Raw genomic sequence first — 24,825 nt, forward strand, 5'->3', positions numbered from 1 at the left:
CGTCCTCATTTTGGGAGAGAAACGGTATCTCTAAATGTTAATTCGGTTTGCCGTAGTATTAAGCAATTCACTATGATTAACATAATTAAAAAAGATATTAATTACAAAGAGGAATACACATTTTTAAATAGGCTTAAATTCACTACAAACCTATACAGTTTAAGGTTTCTTTTGTTTGCAGAGAATCTAAATGTCTACACACGCACTTCACCTTCCCGACATAAAGCAGAGTAAAGAAGTTTGTTATTGGAAGAATCTGCCCCCATGTACATCATATTGGGCCAATATTAATATCAGGTTAGTAATACGTGCCTGGTCTTGAGCACTTCTGTTGAAATACAGAAATTCAAACTGTGAAAGTTACTATACCATTTATCAGTAATAAACTTCGAGATATATTCCCACAGCTTTTTAGTGTACTGGCAATGCCAAAAGACATAGGGAACCGTTTTTAATTCCATACTACAGAATGAACAGTTAACAATCAAATCTTTGAATTTTGGAAGAAAGTTCTCTACAGGGAACATCTCAGGTATGATCTTAAAAGAAATTTCCCTTACTTTGTAATTAAATAGTTTTAAGATAACAAACAAAAGTGTCCCCAATAAGTAATATTATCAAAGTTGCTCCAATATAGGAGGCTGAAGTTGGGTCCTTATTCCCAAGGCTACTTATTCGCAACTCCTTATTCAGTTCCAGCCAGCTAATTCAGACGCTTTTGTACAAACTTTGTCAAGCTGCAGTTGAGCTTTTCCAGGCTCAATGTGGGTACCCAAGTCAAAAAGGACAGGCAATGCTGACACGCTCCTGTATCTAATGAATGGGTTTGATGTGATGTTTAAAGGGCACTGTACAGTGTTAAAAAAGCATTGGGCCACCCCAATTGTCACACTTTTGTAAAATGACAGATGCTTTTGTTAAGTTTAAGTTGAGTTTTTCCCGTCCCAATGTGGGTACCTGGGCCAACATGACTGGTATAGTTGGCAAACTCCTATAACTAATGAATGGGATGCACTGTGATGTTTGAATGGCATTTTAAAAGGTTAAAAAGCATTGGGCCACCCCAATTGTCACACTTTTGTAAAATGACAGATGCCTTTGTTAATTTTAAGTTGAGGTTTGCCTGTCCCAATGTGAATACCTGGGCCAAAATGACTGGCATAGTTGGCACTCTAATATATCTAATGAATGGGATTTGATGTGATGTTCAAAGGGCACTGTAAAGGGTTAAAAAGCACTGGGCCACCCCAATTGTCACACTTCTGTAAAATGACAGATGCCTTTGTTAAGTTTAAGTTGAGTTTTGCCCGTCCTAATGTGGGTGCCTGGGCCAACATAACTGGTATAGTTGGCACACTCCTATATCTAATGAATGGGATGCACTGTGATGTTTGAATGGCACTTTAAAGGGTTAAAAAGCATTGGGCCACCCCAATTGTCACACTTTTGTAAAATGACAGATGCCTTTGTTAAGTTTAAGTTGAGGTTTGCCTGTCCCAATGTGGGTACCTGGGACAAAATGACTGGCATAGTTGGCACAGTAATATATCTAATGAATGGAATTTGATGTGATGTTTAAAGGGCACTGTAAAGGGTTAAAAAGCACTGGGCCACCCCAATTGTCACACTTCTGTAAAATGACAGATGACTTTGTTAAGTTTCAGTTGAGTTTTGCCCGTCCTAATGTGGGTACCTGGGCCAACATAACTGGTATAGTTGGCACACTCCTATATCTAATGAATGGGATGCACTGTGATGTTTGAATGGCACTTTAAAGGGTTAAAAAGAATTGGGCCACCCCAATTGTCGCACTTTTGTAAAATGACAGATGCCTTTGTTAAGTTTAAGTTGAGGTTTGCCTGTCCCAATGTAAATACCTGGGCCAAAATGATTGGCATAGTTGGCACTCTAATATATCTAATGAATGGGATTTGATGTGATGTTCAAAGGGCACTGTAAAGGGTTAAAAAGCACTGGGCCACCCCAGTTGTCACACATTTGTAAAATGACAGATGCTTTTGTTAAGCTTCAGTTGAGTTTTGCCCGTCCTAATGTGGGTACCTGGGCCAACATAACTGGTATAGTTGGCACACTCCTATATCTAATGAATGGGATGCACTGTGATGTTTGAATGGCACTTTAAAGCGTTAAAAAGCATTGGGACACCCCAATTGTCACACTTTTGTAAAATGACAGATGCCTTTGTTAAGTTTAAGTTGAGGTTTGCCTGTCCCAATGTGGGTACCTGGGACAAAATGACTGGCATAGTTGGCACAGTAATATATCTAATGAATGGAATTTGATGTGATGTTTAAAGGGCACTGTAAAGGGTTAAAAAGCACTGGGCCACCCCAATTGTCACACTTCTGTAAAATGACAGATGACTTTGTTAAGTTTCAGTTGAGTTTTGCCCGTCCTAATGTGGGTACCTGGGCCAACATAACTGGTATAGTTGGCACACTCCTATATCTAATGAATGGGATGCACTGTGATGTTTGAATGGCACTTTAAAGGGTTAAAAAGAATTGGGCCACCCCAATTGTCGCACTTTTGTAAAATGACAGATGCCTTTGTTAAGTTTAAGTTGAGGTTTGCCTGTCCCAATGTAAATACCTGGGCCAAAATGATTGGCATAGTTGGCACTCTAATATATCTAATGAATGGAATTTGATGTGATGTTTAAAGGGCACTGTAAAGGGTTAAAAAGCATTGGGCCACCCCAATTGTCACACTTCTGTAAAATGACAGATGCCTTTGTTAAGTTTCAGTTGAGTTTTTCCCAACATGGGTACCTGAGTCAAAAGGAACGGCACAGTTGGCACAATACTATATCTAATGAATGGGGTGCAGTGTGACGTTTCAATGGTTCCCTTTGTCATTTATAGCCCTAAGCAAGCAGACAAAGTACCAGAACAAGTGTGAGAAAATTCAGTTGTGGATTATGGATAACTAGTATCCAACAAAGCAAACCAAATGTGGCTTTGCAAACCAGACCACACCACCTGATAATGCTAGATGTGTAGTCTCAGAAGGCACATAAACTTGTAGTTTCACTCGATTCAGTCTGTTCTGTTCTCTTCAGGATGAGAAATGGCAGAGACAGAGAGAGTCATGTGTGTCCAAGTCTCTTCTTATTGCACCGATGAAATGGCTCAAGCATAACCCCCTCATATTCACCAATGAAACTGCTCTGACAGTCTCATCCCCCCAGTCCAGCACTTTCTGTAGTTTCAAATAAAAAGAAAGAAAGGATTCAATTAAGTCTTAAAATTGGTCTTTATACTTCTCTTCTTATCAGTAAAACACTGGGCATGGAAAAAAATCTGTTTTCTCCAGTTTCCTTGGGCTATAAATGTTATACAAGTATAAGGTGTCACACACGTGCCCATGGGAGGCAGCTAAAGGGCTTGAGTGACGGCAGTTCCGAGGCATACCGGGATGTGGCAGACTGCACTGACTCTTTTTCTCCCTTTCCTGTAGACCATTCACGGGAGATTCCACCTGGCTCTCTTGACGTCACTAGGACCGAGCCTATGGAAGGAGACCTAGCCGGCTCCGGCCCCTGTGATGTCACGTCTGGGCTCGAACCAATGGCTGAAGACCTTCATGAACCTGACCCTTATGATCTCACTTCCTGTCTTCCCCTTTCAAAGCCTGCACCTTTTCCCTGTTCCCTTAGTTCTGTTTTGTGCACAGCAGTGCTGTATTTACTTGCTCAACTTTGCAGCCAGGAAATCAATTATACGGGTGACTGCCCCAAACCTTTCCATGACTCTGTGTCGAGTTTCTGACAAAGGCTAATTTTACAAATAAAGACACAGAAAATATTTATCAGCCTATATCTTACATATTGCTCTGTTTTTTACACTGCACAAGAATAAAAATGCTGTTATTCTGACTCGGTAGGAAAACAGATAACTAATTTCTTGAGTTAAACTGGGAGATGCATCCAAAAAGGCAAAACAAACAAAAAACAAAAAAATTACACAACTGAAACCATGACAAGCCATACAAATCACAGTCAAAATTTAGGAAAGAAGTCAAAAAACAGGCAAGACATGAAAATAAACCACAAAGAGAATAAATGAAAGGATCAGAAGGTCATATCCGCAGGTCAGATAAGACTCAGTGCAACCATTGACCTTTTATTCTGCCAACTGATGAATTCAAGCTTACAACCCATGGAGACCACGCCCCTAGAAACACAGGCCACGACCCTAACAACAGTACGCAAAATGGCTTCAATAGCAGGAAAAAGCTATAAGACGAGATGGGTCTAGCTGCACATGTCAGTAGCTCCACTGAATAGCCAATCAGATTGAAGGTTTCTGTCATATGGTTTACTTGATTTGAATCAGATAACCCTCAAAACTAATCTTAACCAGAGTGTAACCAGGTGTCATCACTGACGTATAGAAGAAAGCGACAACCTACTCAATGAAGTGGAGCTCTGGACTCTGCTGTACAAGACCCCAACATTCAGACCTGATCATGACAGCTGTAAAGAAAATTTTGTTTGTAGATGAGTTTCAAATTTCCCTCAGGGGACAAATAAACTTCTATCTATCTATCTATCTATCTATCTATCTATCTATCTATCTATCTATCTATCTATCTATCTATCTATCTATCTATCTATCTATCTATCTATCTATCTATCTATCTATCTATCTATCTATCTATTGCATGGTGCCTTTCACTAGCTGTCTATTTTTATATAGTGCCTTTCTCATCTATCTATCTATCTATCTATCTATCTATCTATCTATCTATCTATCTATCTATCTATCTATCTATCTATCTATTGCATGGTGCCTTTCACTAGCTGTCTATTTTTATATAGTGCCTTTCTCATCTATCTATCTATCTATCTATCTATCTATCTATCTATCTATCTATCTATCTATCTATCTATCTATCTATCTATCTATCTATCTATCTATGTATCTATCTATCTATCTATCTATCTATCGCATGGTGCCTTTCACTAGCTGTTTATTTTTATATAGTGCCTTTCTCATCTATCTATCTATCTATCTATCTATCTATCTATCTATCTATCTATCTATCTATCTATCTATCTATCTATCTATCTATCTATCTATCTATCTATCTATCTATCTATCTATCAAAAATAAAACTACTGCTTTGGTTATTCCATCCAGATCAGGAGTCATTTCAGCTATGGAAAACATCACGTGAGGTCCTAGCACCAAATTAAGGGAATTCTATTGACCCCAAGAATTTTAGACCAGCTGCTCCTACTTTATCCAACATGTAGACCATTGAGACACTTGACCTAAAACAGCTCTGATTCCTGGTAGCAGAACATCTGGATCCTCTGCAGTTTGCCTGTTAGACATACAGTATAAAGTTGTGGTGGTTGCTCTCATCTTCATGCTCCATTGAACCGACTCCCACCTGGACAAACCCATTGCTGCAGTCACAATCATTTTCTTTGAATTTTCCAGTGCCTTTAACACCATTCTGCCTCATCGATGGAGGAAAAAGCTCATGGCTTTGAATCTTGATGCCCCCGCAGCCACACCACATGCCCTTCAGATCAGGTCATCCACCTGAAGCTAAGCCTGCTCAGGCATGGCCAGTATTTGGATGGGAGAACATCTAGGAAAAACTTCGGTTTCTGCTGGAAGAGCAGTAGGTGAGACTAGCTGGGCACACTTAGCTTGTGGCCGGAATGAGGATCTCAATGTCCTTGTGCAGTGACGAGGACACCATGCTGTGAAAATGGTGATGTCCTTCAGATGAGACAGGTCCTGACTCTCCATGGTCATTAAAGATCCCTGGTAATCCTTCTTAAAGATCAGGGTGTATCCCGATGTCTTAGCTAAATTGCCCACCACAGCCTAGTCTTGCCTCTTAATCGTCCTCTGTCCCTAATTGGCTAATTATCTCTCAACCCTTCACCACTTAAGAGCTGATGTGTGGTGAGTGTATTGGCACCAAAATGGCTGCCCTCTCATCATCCAGGTGGATGCTGTACATTAGTACTGAAGTTGCTCCCCACTCACTATTAAAAGCACTTTCAGTTATGAGAAAAGCGTAATATAAATGTAAAGAATTATTATTATTAATCTCCTGGATCATGGAGTACATGACCAACAGACATCAGTTTGTGACACTGTGGGGACTGTGTGTGTCAGAAATGGTGGTGTGTGACACTTTTGCATCTCAGAGATCCATCCTGCACCCCCTTCATGTTCACCATCTACACAACAGACTTCCAAACATAATTCCAGTGCTTGCCATCTACAGAAATCATCCATTATAGGCTGCATTAAAAATGGAGGAGAGTCAAAGTCAAGAAACATCTTGTGGCGCAACCACTTGCAACTCAACATCAGCAAGAGCCGGTGGTGGACTTAGACATGCCAAGGAGCCTCTGAGATCAGCCACCATTTTACGGGGAGGATATGGAAGTGGTGCAGAGCTACAAGTACCTGGGGGTCCATGTGAACAGAAAACTGGACTGGTCTGACAACACGGTGGCATTTGACAAGAGCCAGAGCAGACAGGACTTCCTAAGGAGACTTTCTGGTCTTCTGATGTGCGCAGCAAGCTACTGGAAATGCTCTACCTGTTGACACCCATGTGCCATTAGGAGGCAGCCACAAGAACCAACTGATGGTAATTCCATGCCAGGCCAGAGGGTGGCGAGGTGTACTAATCCTTTCTCTGTTATCTCTGCAAATCAAAAACAGGAAATTCTGCCTGAATCTGGTTCCGGCCTTGAAGATGTCACTTCCTGGTGGTCACCTTAAAACCCACACCACATCCTATTTCTAGTCAATCAAATGTTGGACTTGAACCTATACAGATCTTTGCAACTTCATTTGCCTTTTTACAGCCAGGGCTCAAGTAATACGGGTGGCTGCCCCAGACCTTTTTTTGTGTGTTGAGGCTGTTTATTTTTCATTGTCCATAGTAGCCATGGTAGCCAGTGTGGTGGTCTACGCTGCAGCAAGTTGAGTTGAAAAGAAGCACAATGCCTGAAAAAACAAACTGTGGACCACCAGGTTGGCACAGCCAGCTTAACCTGACACAGACAAGCGTAGGGCACAAGTTCAAGGCCCACACATTTTTAATTTTCTTTTTCCTTGTGGGAAACGCCTTCCCCGTTTCCCACAGGCACAACACAGTCCAAAGCACAGCACAAACAATACTTTTTCTTTTTCAGTTCTCCTTTCCACTACTCCGGTCAAGCTTCATCCTCCTCTTCCCGACTCTGGCTCCCCGAGTAGTGGCTGCTGGCCCCTTTTATAACGCCCCCCCCAGAAGTGCTCCAGGCGCTTGATGACTCATTTCTTTTAGCACTTCCAGGTGTGGTGGAAGAACTGCCCATAAGGGCTCAGCAGCTCAGCACCTGGCGGTGCCCACGGATCCCACACTCCAACTCCCATGAAGCCCTGCGGGTGTCCGAGGCACGGCTGCAACCCGGGGTGAGGGGATTTGCCATCTAGTGTCCCAGGGGAGGTAATGCTCTGTCCACACTTGCTCCCCCAGTCCTCCCAGCATGGAGGCGTCCCGGCCACACGCTACAAAACATATCAGTAATGCCTGCTCCATCACAGTGCCAACCCCGCACACACTAGAAGCTGTTGTAGAAAAGAGGATGGTGGCAAAATCAGATACCATCATGAAAAATACCCTCCAGGTGGCGCTCTCTCTTCAAGCACATTTAGCCACAGGCTCATTCCATCCACGGTGTGCTAAGAAGCGTCTCTGGAGGTCTTTTCAGGCAATTCAATGCTTCCACCTGATGTACTCGTTAAGTTTATTTTTATTCATTTATCAATTGGTTGATTGATTGATTGGCTGTATCATCTGTCCTGAGCGTCTGCATTCTTGATTTTTTATGTTTCTGCTGCTGTATGCTTGTACATTTCCCCATTGAATTCATAAAGCTGATCTAATCTAATTGAAATTACGCCTATGAAGATAATGGCTAAACCAAAGCACTGATGGCCCCCCATTGTAAGTCCCACCTAAATAAACACAGCCAGTCTAAGAGTTGAATTTGAACCCAGGTCCGATGTGCACCTCATACGCTTCAAAGCTGATGCTGTTATTTTGTTATTCACTATCATAAAGGCATTTCTTGTTATTTTATATAGCCCCATAAGAGAGAATGTTACATATTACGGCATAATCATTTTTCTATATTTCCGTTTAGTACTAAGTTACCTCTGGGAAGCATGGTGGTGCAGTGGTAGTGCTAAGGTAAGTAAGGAGAACTGGGTTTGCTTCTTGGGTACTCCCTGCGTGGAGTTTGCATGTTCTCCCCGTGTCTTAATGGGTTTTCTCCCACAGTCCAAAGACATGCAGGTTAGGTGCATTGGCAATCCTAAATTGTCCCGTGTGTGTGCTTGGTGTGTGTGTGCCCTGTGGTGGGCTGGCGCCATCCCCGGGGTTTGTTTCCTGCTTTGCCTTCTATGCTGGCTGGGATTGGCTCCAGCAGACCCCTGTGACCCTGTGTTAGGATATAGCAGGTTGGAAAATGACTGACTGACTGACTTTCCTGTTTTTGAACCCAACTGCATCATAAAAAAAACGGGATCTTCTTCCTCTTTCTTTTAAAAAACAGGATGAATCTGGATGGAACTTGCATATCCCGTAAAATAGAATTAAAATAATGCATTTAAAATGTCACATACATCCTAAGCTAACAGGACTATCGATCAAATTGTGGTCATTTAATTTATCAACGTTTGTCATGTCCCGTTAGCAACTGGGGGTAACCAATCATGTTAAACGTTTTCTAATTCTGTAAAGACTTCCTTTTTTTTGAGTAGTGACTTTAATCAATAGCACAGAGAACACGTTCTTCTTTGCAACACTAACTAATATGACAAGTTTTTGCCTCTTGCGACATTTAGATAAAGAATAACGATTAACGTCTGTCTGTGTTTTATTGCTTAAATTGGGGCATTCCATTTGGGGGGGGGGGGGGGGTCTGTTTCAAATCCTTTTCTTCCATACCAGACAGTCAAATGCATGCTCCTAATTGTGGACCTGATTGTGAAGGCAGGCCCTGTGATGTTGTGGTTAAGGGCTTTGCCCCCTGAGGTTGTGGGTTCAGATCCCACTACTGACACCATGAGGCCCTGAGCAAGTCACGTGACCTGCCCGTGCTCCAATTGGAAAACCGAAAAGACAAGGAACCAAATGTGTTGTAAGTGGTGTAAGTCACCTTGGATAAAGACGTCAGCCAATCTAATTACAGTGAGGGGGTTGACTGGCCAATCAAGCTGTCTTTCTCGGCTTTTCTTTCTTGCTCTGTCTGTGCCCACCTACAGTGGGTATAGAAAAGAATCCCCCCCCCCACTTCGAAATATTCCTATTTTTTTTTTGCTTTACAGCCTTAAATGATAGCACACAAACTAATATTTTTTCCCAGCTTTACTTACTCAATGCAATTTCTAATATCCAATTGAAAGATATCACAGCTACAATTCAGAAAAATTTAAAAAAATCAAAAACAAGAAATACTGAGATGAATAAAGGACCCCCCCCCCCCCCCCCCCAAAACTCAATCAGGTGTAAGTGCCCCCCATTCCCATTGCAGATCCTGGTTACTGTCTTCCTCCCACCTGTGATCAGTTGTAATGAGTGGGATTAGTGAAGCTGTTCCTGGTCCATTCATCCCCTTCCTTGGTAGTGCAACTGACAGCAAACACCTGACTAGGGGTGGCCAGCCACTTTCAAAAGATCTCAGGGATAGAATTGTGGACAAAAATAAGGCAGGAGATGGTGACAAAAACATCTCAAAGGCTTTATCAGTCTCAAGGAACCCAGTAAAGTCCATCATAAAGAAGTGTTTGGTACTACTAGGACCCTCCAAACTGGATGGAAGAGCAAGGAGGACACTGGTAAGAGAGGCTACCGAGAGGCCAATGGCCACTTTGAAGGAGTTACAGGATTTGATGGCACAGAGTGGTCATTAATGGGGTGCATGTGACAACAATTTCACAAGTGCTCCACCATTGTGGCTTGTTCAGGAGGGTCGCACTTCTCAAGAAAGGCCACATGAAGTCTCGTTTGAGCTTTGCCAGAATGCACCTTGAGGATTCTGATGCCAAGTGGAAAAAAGGTCTTCTGGTCAGATGAGACCAAAATCAAACTATTTGGCCTCAACACCAAACGGTACACAAAATGCAGCTCACCATCCACAACACACCACACCTACAGTAAAGCATGGAGGGGGCAGAATCCTATTGTGGGGGGCCCGGGACTCTCGTTAAGGTAGGAGGAAAAATGGATGGGGCAAAATACCATCAAATTCTGGAGGAAAACCTGCTACCCTCTGCCAGAAAGTTGAAGACGGGCAGAATGTTCACCTTTCAACACAACAACAACCCGAAGCACACAGCAAAATGGACCACACGGTGGCTGAAGGAGCAAAAAAGTGAATGTGCTGGTGTGGCCAATCAGAGCCCAGACCTAAATCACACTGAAAATCTTAGGAAAGATCTGAAGATAGCAGACCAGCAACACTCACCACCCAATGTGAACGAACTTGAACAGTTCAACTGTAAAGAAGAGTGGGGGGCAAATATTACACAATCCAGGGGTGCAAAGCTGATAGAGGAGAATCTCAACAGACTCAAGGGTGTCATTAAAGCAAGCGGGGTCAACAAAATGACATTGACATGGGGGGGGGGGGTCCTTTATTCATCTCAGTAGGTCTTGGTTTTGAGTTTTTATCATTTTTCTGAACTGTAGCTGTGATATCTTTCACTCAGATGTTAGAGATTGCATTGAGTAAGTAAAGCTGGGAAGAAATATTACTTTGTGTGTTTTCATTTAACGCTGTAAAGCAAAAAAAAAGGGAATATTTCGAAGGGGGCGGGGATTCTTTTCTATACCCACTGTACCTTCAGGGTTACCAGATTGACATGGAGACTAAAAGTTGAAGTCCTCAGGAGAAGCAACACATTAAAGAGAGTAAAGTTTCTTTGTGCACACCCTGAAAACATACCTGTCACAGTACACACACACACACACACCTCTATACACATCCATACATGGCAGAGAAAAGGAATTTTGTTTTGGTATTTTCTTATATTTATCCTAACGGATGTTTTGAAATCTTCAAAGTAACTTAAATGACAAATAAAAGGGATATGGCGTGGATAAATAACAAGTTGTTGGTCTTTATTTGATCAGTTTAATAAAGTCAGTCACATACCATCTGAGGTGAGAAAGTAACTCCCTCGCTTTAGACTCAATACCTGCTTACCCCAGCTGTCACCATTGCACCCACACCATAATGTTCCTTGTCCACATTCCTACTCAGACTATTTAACACACAAGTGAGACTGGCATCTGCAGTCCCGTGTGCAGTTCTGGTCACCATGCAATAAAACAAAGACATAGCAGAACATGAAGCTTGGCAGAGGAGAGAAATCAAGCACATCCCAGGACTTGAGGAAAGGTCGTACCGTGACAGAGAATTAAACCTGTTTAGCCTTGCGCTGATGAACCTGCTAATCCGGGTCTTTGAGGATTTCAAAGGCGTTGATAAAGTCGATCCAGCAGAATTCCAAATCCCATATTCGGGGGGCACCAATGGAAATTAAAGGGGAGCGTATTTCAGACTGATGCCAGGAAACGCTTCTTTACATGGAGAGTTGTGGGAATCTGAAACAAACTACTGAGTCATGTGCCACCTTTAAGGAGCATCTGGGTGAGATACAAGGACAGCTTACATATGAGCTGAACAAACCAACTTAACTGAATGGGGTTTTCTCATTTGTTAAATTTCTTATGTTCTCAGTTTCCCACAGTCCAAAGGAGGAATTCTGGCCGACTTATCCTTGCAGAACTGCTTCGTCTCACTGATATGCTGGAATATTTTATCATAAAATAATGGCTTTGTATGGATGGATGGATGGAAACTTTATTAATGCTGAAGGATATCATAGCATCTCAGTGGGGTCTGGGTTGGCCCAGTATCTGCATCATTTCCAATAATGCTTCCCTTTGCACTTTGTATCGAGTTACGGTAATTTGTCTGAAGTCGATATGGACCTGAACATTTATTTTTATTAGCTCTACTGGTCCCAGCACAACTTATATCTGCTATTTTTTCCACATTTTGGCAGAATGTGGATTCTTGTGTAGCCCTGATGACTGTCTATTTGAATCCATTGCCACATGAGAGGGGTTTTCTTGTTGAGGGTTTTTGTAGACTTAAAGGGTTATTCTTTCCTCATACTCAAGTCAAGACTGAATCTCATTCTTGAACTGAGACTTTCTATGGCATTATTGTTGTTCAAAAGTTGTACAGCTGGTTTACTACCTGCGTAGTTCCCAGAAATCCCTCATTGTGTACTTTGTAGTGGATGATAGTAATTGTCAAAACATCTTGATGGGCTTTTGATGAGTTCTGTTGATCCCAGTAACACTTACACAAACTTCTCTTTGCTTCTCCTTATATTTCAATCAATCAATTTTCACTCCAGGGCAAGTTCTCTTGTGTTTATTAAGATTCCTTAATTAATTAATTAATTGATTTATTGATTAATTAATTTCTCTCCAGGGTAAGTTCTCCTGCATTTATTAAGATTCCTGCTGTGTGAGAAACACTTGCCACATTCAAAACAATTATGGGGTTTTCTACCAGTATGAAACTCTTTTATGATAGTAAAGGGCAATGTTTTCTGAGAATCCTTTGCCACATTTTGGGAGGAAAAGGTTTCTCTGCTGTACAAATCCTGATGTGACACTGATATTTCTGACAACGCTCTCTATCATTCAGAGCAACAATGAGGTTTTCCTCAAATGTGAATCCTTGTATGTTTATTAAGAGTACTCCTGTGTGAGAATTGTTTACCACAATCCAAGCAACAGTATGGCTTCTCCCCAGTGTGAATTCTGGTGTGGCTTTGAAGTTCACATGACCGTAAGAACCTTTTCCCACATTCAAAACAACTATAAGGTTTTTCTCCAGTATGATGTTTTGCATGTCTCTGAAGATAGCTCTTAAGTGAAAATTGTTTCCCACATTCTAGACAGCTATAAGGTTTTTCTCCAGTGTGATTTTTCACATGGTTCTGGAAGTTGCTTATATGGGAAAACCGTTTGCCACATTCAGAACAGCAATAAGGTTTTTCTCCAGTGTGAATTCTTGTATGGATCTGAAGATTTCTGATCTGTGAGAATCGTTTCCCACACTCTGGACAGCAATGGGGTTTTTCTCCAGTGTGAATTATTTTGTGCTTATGAAGGTGGATGTTTTGGGAGAATCTTTTCCCACATTCAGAACAGCAATAAGGCTTCTCTCCAGTGTGAATTCGTGTGTGCTGCTGAAGACTGCTGTTACGGGAGAATCGTCTGCCGCATTCAGAACAACAGTACGGTTTTTCTCCTGTGTGGACTCTTATGTGGCACTGAAGAGTGCTTATTTGTGAAAATCTTTTGTCACATTCAGAACAGCAGTGAGGTTTCTCTCCAGTGTGAATATTCATGTGTTTCTGAAGACTCCTCCTGTGGTAGAATCGTTTGCCACATTCGGAGCAGCAATGAGGTTTTTCGCCCGTGTGGATTCTCATGTGGCACTGAAGGCTGCTTTTTTGTGAAAATCGTTTGCCACATTCTAGACAGCAATAGGGTTTCTCTCCAGTGTGAATTCTTGTGTGTTTCAGAAGATTGTAGCTGCGTGAAAACTGCCTGCCACATTCTGAACAGGGATATGACTTTGGTTTTGTAGGACTCAACTTATGATCTTCACAGTCAGATTTGCTTTTCAAAGTTGTTCCACACTCTCGGTCGGCATGCACAGCCCCGTGACCTATAGTGTTCATTTGTTGTTGATCAGTACCAATGACTTCTATCTGTTTTGGATCAATGGCAGGTAGGGAATGACGCTGGAAAGATGCCGCTGTCAAATTCTCTGGTCCTCTTGTTGATTTCTTCCCCATTGGTTTGTCTTTTTTGTGCTGCAGTCTGCACTGAAGAGAGGTCTGAGCAAAGGAAGATGGGGAGAAGCTGTCATTTTCCTGGAAGCCTGTAAAAGCAAAAACAGTTAAAAAAGTTTTAAACTGAATAAACTATTAAAGAGATGTGCAGCAAACTGACTAGTCTCAGTGTGTCCTCAAATGGGTCCCCTACAGCCCTGCCCACTGTGTGCTTGAACTTTGCCCATTTACCTAATGTCTATTCAATTTCCTTTCATACCTCATAGATGTATCTGACATTTGAAATCACCGTCTGGTGTCACCAAGTGTGGATGTGTGTGCCAGTGTGCCCTGCGGAGGACAGGAATCCATTGTCAAGCCGATTCCGATCATTCTTCAAAGTCTGTCGGAGACCCCAAGGGAAGTAAATGGACGGATGGGATCTAACAAATGATGCAGTGTGTCTGTCATGATGATTCAGTCAAACTCAGGTTGAAAGCCCCTCCATGTCTAGTGGTCACTATTGATGTCTCCCATTATGCCTCGTTTTCTCTTGGTGTGATTAAGCTTTGTCTTATTCCATCCAATCTGTTGACTGTGATATATTTGTAGGGAAACAGAGAGGGGCTTAGTGAGCAGATAACCTGCAGCAAATACAATTAGGGTCGTGAATTTGGGTTTTCTAGTCTGTGTTCCAATGTATCTGATGGCTTTTAGATGTTTAAGTATCAGATATTGAAAAAAGTATATATGCTGTGAGATATGGCCAACCATTCATCCTGGCCAACACCCCCAAACAGCCAGATGGAGCCCTCCTTGCAGCATGGAGATGCTCCGAATGCCAGCAGGGAATTATGACAGTGGACTTTTAATGCACAGCCCTGCTGGATACCATGGGGGCCACCAGGAGTCGCTGCAGGGAGGCCCAGGGACTATTATGTGTCCTATAACCCGGAAGTGCATCTTAGTCACAGCGACAGAGGGAATGACGTACTTCCGGGATGAACAAGAAGAGTTTTGATCTGACCAGGAAGTGCTAGGAAGTCACATGGACTGAGGGTTCAGAAGCACTTCCTGGTCAAGGAATGTAAAAGGACTGTGGGAGATCCCAGACGTGGAGCTGAGCTGGGTGGAAGGGTGGCAACACTTTCTGGGAGAGTGGAGGACTGTTTGATTAGTGATTATTGTAGTGTTTGAGTATTGTGAAGAGAAGGGTGCTTTGTGCACGTTGTTGTCTAAATAAATATAATATTTGGACTTTTACCTGGTGTCTGGCGTTTGATCAGAGGGTTCAAGGGAGCGATCGCGCCCTCTATCTGTCACAATGCTGTAAGAGATGGCTGGCAGCTCAACCCGGTTGGGACGCTCCTAAGATGGAAGGCAGCTTTACTAGGACACTGCGTCCCCCAAGACGCTAAACGGCAGCTCCCCTGGACTACAGCGGTGTCCCAGGTTCCCGCAGGGCACTATGGAACATGGAGTTTGCAAACACAGTCCTGCTGGGTGCCAGAGGACACTGTGGGAAGATGTTGGGAGTCTAAGTGCTCACCTTGCCCAGTTGTACTAGCATATCATGTGGGCAGAAACCCAGAAGTACTTCCAGGCTGACAAGAAAACTAAAAGTTCTCCATCTGACCCGGAAGTGCTAGCAAGTCACAAGGACAGAAGGAAGTACTTCCAGGTCAAGGACTATATAAAGAGCTGTTGGAGACCCAGCAAGTGAGCCAGAGTCGGGAGGAGCTGGGCAACGTTTGCTGGGAGGTGTGGAGGAGAGAATTGTGCTGTGTTTGGAATAGTGGGTTTATGGTGGCTGTGGTGCTATGGGCACCGTTTTCAAGAAGGGAAAATAATTCAAAGTCTTCTGGGTGCTTTTACTTTGTGTCCTACATCTGTCTGATGGGTTTCACGGGGCAACAGCACCCCCACGTGTCCACAATGCAAATATGTGTCCTTATATTAGGGTGCCACAGTGGGGAAGTGTAACAGCATCCAGGTGTCAAGTCCAACACTTATTGCTTTTCCATGTGGACTTTGCATGTTCTCCACAAAAGCAGTTTTCAACCTTTTTAACGTAAGGACTGGTTGAAGTATGAGAAACTCTTCATTGACTGTGTAGGTGGAAATCGAATGGCTGATGTTTTGAAGCGTCCAGATTGATTAGCACGTGACCATCGGCTCCTTTGTGACCCCCTGAGCAAGGCCCTTAACCTGCAATTGCGCTGTCCCAGGTATTACGTCAATCTGAATCCAGTCCTGCAAGCAGGTCATCTGGAGAACAAGAAGTGTTATGCCAGGCTGCCGTTTGTGGACTACAGCTCTGCATTTAATACCGTCATTCCATCCCAGCTCATCACTAAACTCCTGAATCTGGGGCTTAGCTCTTGAGGAAGAAAAAAAAAAAACATTATTACCTGAAATAATTATAAGTATTTAACTCACAATACCAATGACTGTATTTTCTATTAATCATGCTGCAGAGAGCTATATGATTTTTTACTTCTTTAGGATTTGTTCTTCATTTAGGTAGAAAAAGAATTAAGCTTGTGCACAGAATAGGAGACTGGTTTGCATTCTTTTATGAGAAAATGCTGACCTCTTGATACTAACAGAACACCCTGTGGTATTATAAATCAATGTGATCGTTTCTGAATTCTTGTTTAAAACTATAAGAAACATGTCACTTATGAATTGATAAATAAGGATTTATTAATCTAACCAAACAAAATCTAATGAAGATATTAAAGCTATAAGAGTGTAATTTCTTTATATATAATGTACTAAACTATAAGAAACTGCTTTAAACTGGTCTTGTGTGTGTGTGCTGATAAGGGCGTATTTCCTAGGAATGCGAGTGCCCTGATAACTCTTTATTTTGGTAAGAAACTCCTGCACTCCTGAATGTAATAAATCAGGATGTAACCGTAACTTACAGCAATCTATGTATGACCTCAAAATAAACTGTATTGTTTTTCTCTCTTTGGTTTATGAATAAGCAAGGGAATATACAGTTAGGTGTCTCTGTCCAAATATTTATGGACCTTTTTTCTAATTTTGGTTCTGTACATTACCACAATGAATTTGAAATGAAACAACTCCGATGCAGTTGAAGTGCAGACTTTCAGCTTTAATTCAGTGGGGTGAACAAAACGATTGCATAAAAATGTGAGGCAACTAAAGCATTTTTTGAACACAATCCCTTCATTTCAGGGGCTCAGAAGTAATTGGACAATTGACTCTTTGGCTATTTCATGGGCAGGTGTGTTCAAGTTCGTTGTTATGTCCTTATCAATGAAGCAGATAAAAGGCCTGGAGTTGATTTGAGGTGTGCTGCTTGCATGTGGAAGATTTTGCTGTGAACAGACAACATGTGGTCAAAGGAGCTCTCCATGCAGGTGAAAGAAGCCATCCTTAAGCTGAGAAAACAGAAAAAACCCATCGGAGAAATTGCTCCAATATTACGAGTGGCAAAATCTACAGTTTGGTACATCCTGAGAAATAAGAAAGCAAGCACTGGTGAACTCAGCAACGCAAAAAGACCTGGACGTCCATGGAAGACAACAGTGGTGGATGATCGCAGAATCATTTCCATGGTGAAGAGAAACCCCTTCACAACAGCCAACCAAGTGAACAACACTCTCCAGGGGGTCAGCGTATCGATATCCAAGTCTACCATAAAGAGAAGACTGCATGAAAGTAAATACAGAGGGTGCACTGCAAGGTGCAAGCCACTCATAAGCCTCAAGAATAGAAAGTCGAGATTGGACTTTGCTAAAGAACATCTAAAAAAAGCCAGCAGAGTTCTGGAAAAAAATTCTTTGGACAGATGACACCAAGATCAACCTCTACCAGAATGATGGCAAGAAAAAAGTATGGAGAAGGCGTGGAACAGCTCATTATCCAAAGCATAGCACATCATCTGTAAAACACGGTGGAAGGAGGCAGTGTGATGGCTTGGGTGTGCATGGCTGCCAGTGGCACTGGGACACTAGTGTTTATTGATGATGTGACACAGGACAGAAGCAGCCGAATGAATTCTGAGGTGTTCAGAGACATACTGTCTGCTCAAATCCAGCTAAATACAGCAGTCACATTGATTCATGATACAGATGGACAATGACCCAAAACATACAGCCAAAGCAACCCAGGAGTTTTATTAAAGCAAAGAAGTGGAAAATTCTGGAATGGCCAAGTCAGTCACCTGATCTTAACCCAACTGAGCAGGCATTTCACTTGTTGAAGACTAAACTTCAGACAGAAAGGCCCACAAACAAACAACAACTGAAAGGCCTGGCAGAGCATTAAAAAGGAGGAAACCCAACATCTGGTGATGTCCAGGAGTTCAAGACTTCAGGCTGTCATTGCCAGCAAAGGGTTTTCAACCAAGTATTAGAAATGAACATCTGATTTCCAGTTATTTCATTTGTCCAATTACTTTTGAGCCCCTGAAATGAAGGGATTGTGTTCAAAAAATGCTTTAGTTGCCTCACATTTTTATGCAATCGTTTTGTTCACCCCACTGAAGTAAATCTGAAAGTCTGCACTTCAACTACATCGGAGTTGTTTCATTTCAAATTCATTGTGGTCATGTACAGAACCAAAATGAGAAAAAAGTGGTCTCTGTTCAAATATTTATGGACCTAACTGTATATGGACAGGTGCTGGCCCATGGACCAGCAGTTGACCAACATTGCTCTACATTACTTTTCCTCCTAGAAAACTTTTCTTCTTCTTCCAAATCCCCCAAAATGTGCAAGTTAGGTGAACAGGTGACTCTACGGCCTCAGATGAATCCGGGCCTGAAACAGACTGACACCTAGTGGAGGGCTGACACTTCAGGGATATCCTGCCACATGTAACACTGTGCTGGATTCAATGTGTCTGTGAATATTATGGTATGTCACAAATTCTGTATACAGAACACTGGATGAGCTTACCTTTCCCCTACATATTTTATAAAAATACACCTAAAAGGAAATAAATGTGACCTGGGCAAAATTTGGATGGATGTATATATACGTTTACAAAATCCACTTTCAGAGCAAAAGTCCATCTTTAAGGACTTGATGTTGTTTTAGAAGAATTAAGTGGATGGCATTGGTGAGCTTTGTTGGTCTGAATGGCTCGTTCTGGTCCAGATTGTTCTAATGTTCCAAGGACATGATCACCCAAAACTGAATCTACATCAGACAATGGCCTATTGATTTTGAGATAAATCACATCAGTAGATTTTACTGCACAAAGATTGTTTTAATGTAATATCCCACACAAAAATGAAATTTTATTTAAATGTTTTTTATCCTGTGTGATTTATAGGGATGGATGAGGGAAAAAAAAAGAAAAAAAAAAGTAATTTCATGTTTCCATGCGGAACGAGAATAAACAGTTGAATGGAACCCAACAATCACCAATGTCGAGCAACACAAAACACCGTGAAAAGTGTCCATGAGAGAAAAAGAAAAATTCTCACGTTACTTGTGCTGCATAATCCATAAGTGTGTTATCTATCAGAATGCTCAAAATGTGGAAAAAGTGTGCATTTCTTGCTTAATTATTATTATTATTATTATTTGTTTCCAGCAAAAACAGCACAGTGCAACATATTCCCACAGTTCTGTGCTTTCAAATTGAAGGCACAATTTTTGACCAATGAATGAGAGGAAGAGGCGGGTCTTCAACCAGACACTCATTTGCATGCGTGTGCACGCGACGTCCTTCCTCATTGTCGTGATGGTTTTCCAGAAAGTGATTTAGTTAACAATATTTTAGTAAAAATCCATTTTTGGGATGGTGTGAGTAAATAAATGGATGACTTTGCATCTGGATTATGTGATACACGTAGGGTGATATTTTTTCATGAATGTTTTGATATTGTTTACTGTTGTTCTGCATTGGTCACCTACTGTGATTGTTGAATCATAAACTTTCTTTCTGAATGAAAATGTGACATTATTATTTTTTCTTTTTTCTTGGCTGTCACTATAAAGCACACCAGGGAAGTAAAATTTAAACAAAATATTGTTATTCAGCAGAGTATTTCTTTAAGACCTGTTCATGCCTTACCTGTGCACAGGTAATGAAATGCACATTGTTTGAACAAAATAGGATTCCTTCTTTCCTTTAAACATAACACAATATGGGCCTACAATCACTCACGGATAAAAATCACAGCTTCGTTGAGCCTGGTGGCACCACCCTTCTAAGATGTGATGAAATCTAAGTGATCAACGTCAACCTCAGCGTTAACGTTTGCCATGCATCACACAATGCCCATATCTCTGTTATATGCTATTTGGTAAGGAATTCAAAAAACAGGTGGTAGTGCTTCTAATGTGCCATCTACTGGAATGAAAAATACAATGCATTTTTTTGCTAAAAATGTTTGTGATGCTCCATCTGTTGGAATGTCACATGCAATGTATATGTCTCTGTTCTATATCATGTGGTATGGGGTTTATAAAAGCAGTGCTAAAGTTTTTTGATGTGCCATCTATTAGAATGACAAATGTAATGCATCCATCCATCCATCCATTTTCCAACCCGCTGAATCTGAACACAGGGTCACGGGGGTCTGCTGGAGCCAATCCCAGCCAACACAGGGCACAAGGCAGGAACCAATCCCGGGCAGGGTGCCAACCCACCGCAGCAAATGTAATGCATTTTATTCCTAAAAATGTTTGTGATGCGCCATCTGTTGGAATGTCACATGCAATGTACAGTATATGTCTCTGTTCTATGCCATGCTGTACTGGGTTTGTAAAAGCAGTGCTAATGTTTGTGATGTGCCATCTATTGGAATGACAAATGTAATGCATTTTATTCCTAAAAATGTTTGTGATGCGCCATCTGTTGGAATGTCACATGCAATGTATATGTTTCTGTTCTATGCCATGCTGTACTGGGTTTGTAAAAGTAGTGCTAATGTTTGTGATGTGCCATCAATTGGAATGACATATGCAATGTATATGTCTCTGTTCTATGCCATATGGTATGGGGTTTATAAAAGCAGTGCTAATGTTTGTGATGTGCCATCTATTGGAATGACAAATACAATGCATTTTAATGCTAAAAATGTTTGTGATGCACCGTCTGTTGGAATGACACATGCAATGTATATGTCTCTGTTCTATGCCCTATGGTATGGGGTTTATAAAAGGAGTGCTAATGTTTGTGATGTGCCATCTATTGGAATGATAAATGCAATGCATTTTATTCCTAAAAATGTTTGTGATGCGCCATCTGTTGGAATGATACATGCAATGTATATGCCTCTGTTCTATGCCATGTAGTATGGGGTTTATAAAAGCAGTGCTAATGTTTGTGATGAGCCATCTGTTAGAATGGCAAATACACTGCTTTTTGTTACTAAAAATGTTTGTGTTGCACCCTCTGTTGGAATGACAGTAACTTATCAACTGGACAGACACACATAGACACTTATCCTTTTATTAAAGTGGAAAGTCATGTGCTGGACACTATTTGAGCTCGGTCAACCCTTTTACATCTTATTACTTAGCTCAGCTATTGTTAGCTGTCACGTACCCAAGCAGCTTGTCACTAGTTGTAGCATTGCCACATAAATACTGTATGTACATGGTTTGGTTTTTTTTTTTCTCTCTTTGTAAAATCCCGTTGCCATTTGAGAATACGGTAGATAAGATGGGCGGGTTGGATAGAGAGGACCTTTTGGGAGGTATGGGGCTGTGATTGCAATTTCCGGGTGTGCCATGGAAACGGACGCACTATTTAAATAGGGGCTTAAAAAGGCAGGAGGAGAAGGAAGAAAAGACAGCCCGAGTTTTTTATGGTGGAGGAAAAAGATATGACCCATGTGAGTCCAGGAGAAAGATTGTTTTCGGGGAGCACCACAAGTCCAACGCAGTCTGGGGTGGCCACCTCGAAGATTCCGGATACGCTGAGGGAAGTGAACTTTATCGTGAAAGGGATCGGAGGCAGTGTGAGCCGTAAACCTTTTATTCGGGGATTAGCATGTCTAAGAAACTGAACTATGGGGAAATAGGAAAATCGGAAAAAGCAGGTTAGGTGGATTGGCGATTCTAAATTGGCCCTAGTGTGTGCTTGGTGTGTGGGTGTGTTTGTGTGTGTCCTGCGGTGGGTTGGCACCCTGCCCGGGATTGGTTCCCTGCCTTGTGCCCTGTGTTGGCTGGGATTGGCTCCAGCAGACCCCCGTGACCCTGTGTTCGGATTCAGCGGGTTGGAAAATGGATGGACGGATGGATGGAAAAAGACTAAATCGAATGGATGGTGGGGAATATTCTTGGATATATAATTTTATGCCTTTTGTTTATTGTCTATATTGGAAGTGGGGGAGATTTGGGGGAATTGTAGAAAATGTATTAATAATTTTTTTTTTTTTTGTTGCATCTTTTCTCTGTGTGGTTTAGTAAATATCGCTTTTATTATTATAAGTCATCTTTCTGCGCTGTGGGAAGGGGCTGAAGGCAGTTTGGGGTTGACTTGCAATCATCAGTATAATTTTCACTGTAAACTTAGTGAAGTGTAGCGGATACAATTGGTACACGCGGAGAAAACAGTATAAAAGACTTGGATAGCAGCCAAACACCTCGAAGCCAATGAACAGATGGATGATAACGTCATCCGTCCTGAAAATTCTTCTAGCACAGTCTGGCAGACTGCATACATCAAGATCCCATCCATCCATCCATTTTCCAACCCGCTGAATCCGAACACAGGGTCACGGGGGTCTGCTGGAGCCAATCCCAGCCAACACAGGGCACAAGGCAGGAAACAATCCCAGGCAGGGTGCCAACCCACCGCAGGACACACACAAACACACCCACACACCAAGCACACACTAGGGCCAATTTAGAATCGCCAATCCACCTAACCTGCATGTCTTTGGACTGTGGGAGGAAACCGGAGCCACCTTGGTAATTGTCTTGCCATTTGGCTTTCTTCGTCTGTAATGCCACATAAATCGTCATTAAAAAAAGCTAAAATTATTTACTCTTATGTGATTTCTTACGGGCGGCACGGTGGCGCAGTGGGTAGTGTTGCTGCCTCGAAGTTCAGAGACCCGACTTCACTTCCCAGGTCCTCCCTGTATGGAGTTTGCATGTTCTCCCCGTGTCTGCGTGGGTTTCCTCGCACAGTTCAAAGACATGCAGGTTAGGTGCATTGGTGGTCCTAAATTGTCCCGTGTGTGTGCTTGTGTGCTGGGTGGGTGTGTGTGTAGGTGTGTGTCCTGCGGTGGGCTGGCACCCTGCCCGGGGTTTGTTTCCTGCCTTGTTGTGTTGGCTGGGATGGCTCCAGCTGACCCCCGTGACCCTGTAGTTAGGATATAGTGGGTCAGATAATGGATGGATGGATGATTTCTTACCGCTCTACCACTATGGGAGGGAAATCGCCTTTTTACATTATTTCAGGTTACTTAAAACGCCGCAATTAAAAAGAACTTATTCCAACTAGGGAGTTAGCAACCCCAAGGGGAAATACTAGTCCAATTTAATTAACTGTCCATCCCGCTCTCACTTCTACCTACTAAACAAACAACAACTGGTATAAGCCGTATGTGTTCTCCGTGTCACGTTCCTTTATGTTTAGCTACATTACACGGCTGACTCTGCACTCTGACCACCAAAGGTCATGCGAAAAGACAGTTTCCCCTCGGGGATTAATGCAGTGTACCAAATACAGGGTGCTTACTTATTTCTGCATGCCTAGACGACTGCTGCTCTTCTGCTTCTTTCCCATTTCCTTCATTGATTTCCAATTCAAACTCAGATTTCAGCTCCATAGAATTTGGCTGGATTGGCAGGTGTCCCACATTAGTGACCCTGGGCTGAAAACTGGAAGGTGACTCTTGACAAATATCTTGCTTGAAAAATTTCCCACTTTCAGGGTCATGCAGTTCAAGACTGACCGAGAAATTCCCTGAATCCTCAACTTTCACCTCAACGATCTGCCCCTCGGACGACTCCTCTTTAAAATGTGAAATCCTTCTTTCACAGTCCTCCGTCTTCACAGACAAATCCTCGGGGGCACCCCACTCACAGTCATCTTGTTTAACGTGTGCCAGTCCGTCACCCGTACCATCAGGTTTGGCTGAGGCCATTGCTCCGTGTAAAACTCTTCCCTGCTTCAAAGTGTCTACTCTTCTAAGATTTCCTGCTCACATAGACGGCTGTGGAATGGAGGCCATTAGACGCCTCACTGCAGGACCATGTGACCTGGAAAGGAGGCGCCTTTTTAACCTGTCAAAATAAAAGTAACAGAATTGAGATAGATAGATAGATAGATAGATAGATAGATAGATAGATAGATAGATAGATAGATAGATAGATAGATAGATAGATAGATAGATAGATAGATAGATAGATAGATAGATAGATAGATAGATAGATAGATAGATACTTTATTAATCCCAAGGGGAAATTCCCATACTCCAGCAGCAGCATACTGATAAAGAACAATATTAAATTAAAGAGTGATAACAATGCAGGTATAACAGACAGACAATAACTTTGTATAATTTTAACATTTACCCCCCGGGTGGTATATAGTTTTATATTTATCCATCCATCCATCCATCCATTTTCCAACCCGCTGAATCCAAACACAGGGTCACGGGGGTCTGCTGGAGCCAATCCCAGCCAACACAGGGCACAAGGCAGGAACCAATCCTGGGCAGGGTGCCAACCCACTGCAGGACACACACAAACACACCCACACACCATGCATACACTAGGGCCAAATTAGAATCGCCAATCCACCTAAGCAGCATGTCTTTGGACTGTGGGAGGAAACCCACGCAGACACGGGGAGAACATGCAAACTCCACGCAGCGAACCCGGGTCCCCAGGTCTCCCAACTGCGAGGCAGCAGAGCTATCCACTGCGCCACCGTGCCACCCCATTTTATATTTATA

At 42.2% G+C, this 24,825-nt stretch overlaps 1 protein-coding gene across 2 annotated transcripts in view; it reads right to left on the bottom strand.

The window, feature by feature from the left end:
* Window positions 1-11,151: 11,151 nt before the first annotated feature.
* LOC114644363 (zinc finger protein 845-like) overlaps window positions 11,152-24,825 on the bottom strand; it is a 38,085-nt gene continuing 24,411 nt past the window's right edge. The window contains exons 2-3 of one of the 2 annotated variants that reach the window (XM_028792498.2): window positions 23,604-24,151; window positions 11,152-14,029 (exon numbers count right to left, since the gene is read on the bottom strand). In XM_028792498.2, coding sequence (XP_028648331.1) covers window positions 12,801-14,029; window positions 23,604-24,012 — 1,638 coding nt within the window. In that variant the 5' untranslated portion in view covers window positions 24,013-24,151 and the 3' untranslated portion in view covers window positions 11,152-12,800. The remainder of the gene's footprint in view (window positions 14,030-23,603; window positions 24,152-24,825) is intronic. The other variant, XM_051927475.1, reaches the window with a different exon arrangement.

This window comes from Erpetoichthys calabaricus, chromosome 5, assembly GCF_900747795.2.
Source record: "Erpetoichthys calabaricus chromosome 5, fErpCal1.3, whole genome shotgun sequence".
Lineage (NCBI taxonomy): Eukaryota > Metazoa > Chordata > Cladistia > Polypteriformes > Polypteridae > Erpetoichthys > Erpetoichthys calabaricus.